Source organism: Camellia sinensis, chromosome 7 (genome assembly GCF_055761805.1).
Source record: "Camellia sinensis isolate YWXY chromosome 7, ASM5576180v1, whole genome shotgun sequence".
Lineage (NCBI taxonomy): Eukaryota > Viridiplantae > Streptophyta > Magnoliopsida > Ericales > Theaceae > Camellia > Camellia sinensis.
In genome coordinates this window covers 176,399,490-176,407,107 of record NC_138967.1, presented here as the reverse complement: position 1 = coordinate 176,407,107, position 7,618 = coordinate 176,399,490, and the positions used below count along the sequence as shown (strand labels likewise).

General features: G+C 34.9%; 1 protein-coding gene across 1 annotated transcript; it reads left to right on the top strand.

The window, feature by feature from the left end:
- Positions 1-2,572: 2,572 nt before the first annotated feature.
- LOC114260095 (uncharacterized) lies at positions 2,573-7,618 on the top strand. The gene is made up of 3 exons (XM_028200150.2): positions 2,573-3,036; positions 6,769-6,974; positions 7,127-7,618. The coding sequence occupies exons 1-3, from the start codon at positions 2,947-2,949 to the stop codon at positions 7,383-7,385; spliced, it is 555 nt and encodes a 184-aa protein (XP_028055951.2). The 5' UTR covers positions 2,573-2,946; the 3' UTR covers positions 7,386-7,618.

Below are 7,618 nucleotides of genomic sequence, written 5' to 3'. Positions count from 1 at the left end.
CTTTGGTCCAGTCCAAGATCGGACTGGACCGTGCTGTTGGGTCCGTGGGGCCCACCACGGATCCCGTTTTGATAATCTGAACTGTTCAATGTGTAGAACTCGTCGAGTACTATATGCTTATAAAAAATCACGTTGATCGGATATCGATAGCTATGTAAACAAAACAGTTTTTTATTAACCATTAATTGTTTCACCGTCCATTTTTTTTATATAAAACTGATTTGATTACATAGCTATTGATATCCGATCAACGTGATTTTTTTATAGATATGTAGTACTCGACGATTTCTACACATTGAACAATTCGAATTATCAAAACGAGCTCAAAAAATAGGCCCCATAAATTAAATTGAACGAGTCCAATCTTGATCTCAACTTGAAATAAGCTAGATCCTTTTAATAAATATTTATACAACTTGTAACAGTTAATTTTTAATATTTAATTGATCCATATAACACGGAAGAGTTGGTATGTGAATTTAGATCAACTAGTGTCTAGTAGGTTAGATCATGAGCTAAGCCTAATAAACATAGATTCCGGCTATTTTCCATTTAGGAAGTTGGCTAAAAGTCACTTTTTTTTTAGTTTGTAGTAAAAGTTAAAAGTTGATTTTTTTGTCTTTTTTTTTCATTTGGAAAGTTGATTTTTAGCCAACGGTAAAATTATAATTTTACTCTCATGGATCAAAATGTGTTGCATAGGTGAAGTCGTAAATATTTTAAATAAATGAGGGTAGTTTGGTCATTTTATTATGATTTAACATCATAAACAAACATTAATCAAAAAAGTCAAAAGTCACTTTTTACCAACTTTCCAAATCATTTATCTAAAAAAACCAAAAACTTAGTTAAAAGCCAAAAAACTACTTTTTACCATCTTTCCAAAATAAGCCTAAGGCTTGTGTTTTTAGTAGTCTTAATCACTTCTGATTTTTATTAGAGTGACGAGTTTTTCTCAGAAGTCATTTATTTTCAAGAAACATTTTCAAATTGAATCCTATTTTTTTTATAAATTTTTCATCACTTAGATATCGTTTGGTAAAATTTACGTTTTCTGTTTTTTTATTTATATTTACAAAAATTTAAAAAATTCAAATAAAAATTTGTTTGATAAATTTTTGATTTATAAATCAATGGTCTCAGTTTATAAATTTGGCAAAAAATGTAAACTCATAAAATGAGTTTACGTTTTGAATTTTCAGTTTTTTTTTTTACCACCCAACACTAGACACCACCCGCAACAATTTTTCACCACTTCTTCCGCCTCCACCACCCACCCCCCACCACCACCACTCACCAGCCACTACTACTTGCCACCCACTCGCCACCACCACCAACTCCTCGCCGCCACCACCACCACCACCACCCATCTGCCACCCAGCCGCCACCACCCACCACCAGCCACTACCATCCACCACCCGCCACCATCACTCACCTGCCACCACCTGCCATCCGCCACCCACCACCCACCACCCGCCATTACCATCCACCACCACCACCATCACCACCCACCTGCCACCCAGCCGCCACCACCCACTTCCCACCACCACCACTCACCAGCCACCTACCACCCACCAGCCACTACCACCCACCATCCACTTGCCACCTACTCGCCACCACCACCTACGCCTCGCCACCACCACCACCACCACCACCCACCTGCCACCCAGCCGCCACCACCCACCACCCGCCACTACCATCCACCGCCTGCCACCATCACTCACCTGCCACCACCGCCTACCACCCGCTACCACCGCCTACCACCACCATCACTCACCACCCACCTGCAACCCACCTGCCACCACCACCCACCACCCGCCACGGTCACCCACCCACCCACCCGCCACCACCCGCCATCCGCCACCCACCTGCCACCACCACCAACACCACCCACTAGCTACCACTCGCCACCGTCACCCACCCACCCACCCACTACCACTTGCCACCACCACCCACCCACCCGTCACCACCCACACTCGCCACCCACCACCCACCGTCACCACTTTCCACCATCGTTTTTTACCGCTACCACCCGTCATTTGCCACCACTTTCCACCATCGTTTTTTACCGCTACCACCCGTCATTTGCCACCACTTTCCACCACCGTCTTCCACCACTGTCTTCCGCCGCCACCACTCGTCTCCACCCACCAACCCCCACTACTTGCCATTTCTCACTATTTTTTATATTTTTTAATTTTTTTAAACATTTTGTCTAAACCAAACGCGTTTATAGTATATGTTTTTCTAAAAATAAACAAAAATTAATTTATAAAATTTTTACAAATATAAACTGAAACGTAAACGTTACCAAACAGGCTTTTAGGTTTCATTTGGTAATATTACTTTTTAACCTAAAAGCGAAAAAGTCATTAAAAAAAATAAAAAGTCAATAACCTATTCTAAAAAGTTAAAGATTTTTTTTTCCTTCTATTTTTTGTATATCTTTTCGTAAAAATTTAAAAAATCATATCAAATATATTAATTTTTTTATATCATATTTTAATCAAAAAAATCAAAAAAATATTAGAAAAGCATGTTTATAAACGAGGCCAATACAATTTCAAACCTCAGCTCTAAATCTCAATTAAATTTTTATCTAAAAAAAAACTACATGCTCTAATGGCTTTTCATTGACTTTTCCAAACATATTTTGTTTGGAATTTCTGAAAAAAAAAATTATTGGATACATATTCAGTAGTCCGTTTTGCCGGTAAAATACCTATTGTCAACCAGCTGTTGAAACGTCTTTATCTTTTTGGTAACTCTCTTTTTCTTCGTTTTATATTCTCAGGCTTCTCTGCTTCATCAACACTCCAGTCTCTCTCTCTGTCGGTCTCTATATCTATATCTAGAGAGAGAAAACGCATAGTAGAGAGAGAGTAAGCAAAGGTACAGATCTAGATCTGTGGTGTGTGTCTGTGTGAAGAAGAGGAATCCATTGCAATGGCGTCAAAGATCTTACTGATTGCGGTCTTCGTCTTCGATGTCGTTGCCTTTGCGTTGGCTGTTGCTGCTGAGCAGAGACGAAGCACTGTGAGCTCTCTCTCTCTCAAACTTGCTTGTTTCTGATTGATATAGGTCAATCGCGATGTATTGTGGTTGAACTTGATTCATATATGTGGATTGTTTGTGATTTTGAATTGTAAACCTAGTTATTTTCGCTTAATTGTGTGAGTTTCACTAAATTTTTAGTACATTATGTGAAATTTGACTGTCCAGTACTTTCTTTTTCGTATTTCTAGTTTTCTAATCAATCAACCAAGCCAAAATTAAGTGAATTCTTACTAAATTTGATGTGCAATTACTGGATCTATTGCTGTCTCTGCTCCAAACTATACATTTGTGTCCCGAAAAGCATAAATAACATGTACTGAAAGAAGTTTGCTGGATTTTGTTAGAACAATTTGAATGCTGGTGGTAAAATGCATTATTTTCACAGCATTTTTGGCCTAATAGCTATTAGATAAACAAGATCTATAGAATGATAGTGGTTTTACCCTAATTCACCAATGTTCACAACTTTTCATTCGGATCGATATAGCCACTAGTGAATTTTTATTCATGATTACTTTTTAGTGAGTTGAATTGTAAAAAACTGATATTTGGATCTTTATTTTCCGGATGGTTAGAAAAGAAAAGGAAAGAATAGGGGGGAAAATAAAGATTATTCTGTTTTTATGTTCTTTTTGTTTCAAAGAATGTAAAATTCTACATAAGTCTCAAGATAAAATTGTTTTACTGGGGCTAGCTTGGTTTGCTAAAGCTTCATCTCGCTAGGAAGTCGAGGGTTTGAATCTTGCCTGTGATAAGACTTCCCCCTCTCTCAGGCAATGGTCTCCGTTGTACCAAAAAAAAAAGGCAATTTATATTAACATCTTTTGAGTTTTGGACAAAATACAATAAGCTCCTCAAGTTGGCTCTCTTAAAGTTTTAATTCAAATAACACTTAATCTACTTTTCATCAATAATTCATTAGTCGTATAGGTGGAAAAACGATATTGTCTTGTTATTTCTTTTACACTAAAATATGTATTTTACTTTATTTATTTTTGTTTGTTCACACCATTTGTATTAGTTCCAATCCCTTTAGCCCTATGTTACCTGGAACGCGGATCGTTCCGGTACGTAAAATGGGAACGGGAACGGGAATGGGAATGGGAACATGATAAGCTACATGCTCTAAAATGTGGTATAATAGGGGTAAACTTGTATATATTACACTAAAAAATTTTAAATACTTTTAGAATAATTTTCTTTTAACAATTAGGTATCTAATAAAATGTATTATTTTTTTTTCATTTTTGATGTTTTTGTCGTGTCAAAATTTAACTCACCTTAGATTTTAGTTCATTATTTTATCAAGCCAGTGTTGAATTTGTCAATGGAAAAGACAAAAGAAAGAGGAAATGAAATAAGAGAATATAAGGCTCCGTTTGGTAGAGCTTTGTAACTATGATTTGAGAATATGAGTTGTATTTTGAGTTTGTGTGTTTTAGAATTATGATTTGAGTGTAGAAAATTTGTTTGGTTATGGTTTTTGAATAAAGTGTTGAATTGAGTGTGGAATTGAGTGTAGAATTGAGTTTTGAAAGTTTGATTTGACATGTGAAGTAAGAAAATTTGTTTGGTTATGAGTTTTGAAAAGAGTTTTCAAAACTTAATTCAAATTGTTATAACTCATAACAAAACACATTACTTTCACATTATTGAAAATTTTGATCAACACTCATAACCAAACTCTTTTTAAAAATTCAATTAAAAAATTTATTATTAACAAAAAATAACATTAATCAATTTTTTAATTGAAAATACTACAAAGGAAATAATTTTTTTTCAAAATAAATATTCAAAAAATTTAAATCATAAATATTTAAATAATTTAAATAATCTAAAAAATTTAATAAGTAAAAAATTAAAATAAATATTCAAAAATTTTAAATCGTAAAAATTTAAATAATTTAAATATTTAAAAAATTAAAATAATTTAAAATTTTAATATTTTAAATTTAAAAACAACTCTACACTTAAATCGTAACCAAACACATAAAACAAAACTCAATTAAAAAATTATTTTTAAAACTCATAACTAAACACATAACTTGAAACTCCATACTACTTTCACAACTCTACACTCAAATCGTAACCAAATACATAACAAAAAAATTAAAATATTTAAAAATATTTTTATAAAATAGAGTTTGAATTTATTTTTATAAAATATTTTAAAATTTAAAAAATTAAAATCGTAATATTTAAAAATATTCAAAAAATTAAAAAAATTAAAAAATTAAAAAAATCGTAACATATTTAAATATTAAAATATTTAAAATCTTAACAAAATTAAAATATTTTTAAAATATTGATTTGAATGGAGTTTTGAAAAGAGTTTTGAATTATGTGTTTGGTTATGAGTTTTGAAAAGTAATGATTATGTTTTGAATTGAGTTTTGAGAAATGAGTGTAGAATTATGATTTAAAAACCCTAAACAAACACCACACTCAAAAGTGAGTGTGGAACTAGATTTTGAAAACTCCACCAAACGGAGCCAAATTTCTTACTCCTAGTTACGATTGGATTTGATTCAAATTTTGGTTCTGAATTCAAGATTCTTTTTTGAGAAATGCGTGGTAGCTCGAAAGTTGAGTGGTTCGAATGCCTCGAGTGTCAAAACGACGTCGTTTTGACACACTTTTTTTTTTTTTTTTTTTTTTTTCTTGAACTGGTTTGAGAGAAAGAGATAGGCGAGAGAGAAACACAAAGGCGAGAGAAAGAGAGGAGGAAGAGAGGAAGAGAGAGGCGAGAGAGAAATAGATAGGCGAGAGAAAGAGAGAAGCCGAAGCTGGATCCGCCATGGACGGAGACCCAACCCACCGCTATGGACGGAGAGGACGAAGCTTGATCTTCGGCTATGGTTGTTTTGATTTTGTTTTGATTTATTTTTTTTTGTTTGTTTTTTTTTGTGATTTTTTGGGTTATTTTGTAAACTGTGATGATTTTGATTTTTTTTTTATTTTTTATTTATTTTGATTTTGCAAACTATGTTGATTTTGTGTGTGCTAATTTTGGCTGTGGATTTTCGGCTGAACCATTATTTTTTTGATCTCTTCTTCTTCTTCTTCTTCTTCTTCTTCTTCTTCTTCTTCTTCTTCTTCTTCTTCCTTGGGTTTGAGGAGAGAGAGAGAGAGAGGGCTGTGTGGCTTTTTCAACAAACCCAAAAGGAAAAAGAGAGGGAAAGAAGAAGAGAAAGAAGGAAAGAGAGAGAGAGAGAGAGAGACGGCTGTGAGGCTAAGAACTGAAAAAGGAAGGAGAAGGGAAAAGAGAGGGAAGGAAGAAGAGAAAGAATGAAGGAGAAGGAAAAAGAATAAAAAAAAAAAATTCGAGCCATTCGAGCTCTCCATTTTCGAGCTACATAGCAGGGTCGTTCTTGTTTTTCACTTTGGATTTTTTACATGTTTTTGGTTACATTGGAGGGGGAGGGGGGAATTGAACAACTGACCTCCTAGTAAGTTAAACAGTACATCGGCTCTGGGCCACTAAGTTAATCACATCACAGTGATTACTTCAGATTGTTTTTGCTGAATTGGGGTTATGTGGAATGTAGTTTTCTTCAAAATTTATTTGTAAATTGAGCAACCAAGCAATGCAGTCGGAACTGGGGCCTCCAATTTCCACTCCCCCTAATCCATTGTTATAAATCCAGTCAGTTTCTGCCTGAATTGTAGATATTTTTAATGAAGTCATGATCTGACAATTTTCCTTGACAGGCCACAATCACACCAGACAATGAAAAAAATTATAATTACTGTGTCTACGACTCAGATATTTCGACGGGGTATGGAGTTGGTGCATTCTTCGTCCTCATGGCCAGTCAAGTTGTTATAATGGTAGCAAGTCGATGTTTCTGCTGCGGGAAGGCTTTGAGGCCTGGAGGTTCAAGGGCCTGGGCAGTTCTTCTTTTCATTACCTGCTGGTATGTTATGTTCTGATTTTGAGGCATATAACTATAATCTGATATATTGATCTTTGATCGAATTGGTAAAGTTCAATATCGCATACTGTGAAAGGATAATTCAAGATGTTCACCTCATACACATACTTAAATCATCAATTAATACGTTTCAGGGTGTTGTTCTTCATTGCGGAGGTGTGCTTGCTAGCTGGTTCAGTGGAGAATGCCTATCACACCAAGTACCGGACTATTTGGGGTGAAAACCCCCCCTCTTGCCAGATGTTGCGAAAGGGAGTTTTTGCGGCAGGGGCAGCTTTCATTTTCTTGAATTTCATAGTCTCCGAGCTTTACTATATTTGCTTTTCCAAGGCCCAGGAAAGCTTCCAACCATATGGTGGAGAAGCTGCTGTTGGTATGGGAACCTACAAATAAGCTCAATCTGGCAACTATCTGGACTCTCTCTGCATAAATTAGATTGCCCCATTTGTGTTTTGATTTCACGTTTTAGGAGTTAAAATTTAGTAGGAAACAGCTTGTATTCTACTACTTTGTTTCATTCTTGCTGTTGTGAAATTTTCCATTTGCACCAAAAAAAAAAAAAAATCATTGGATCAGATGTGATATATAAATATCAATAATAGTAGGATGATGTTTGTTTTCTGTTC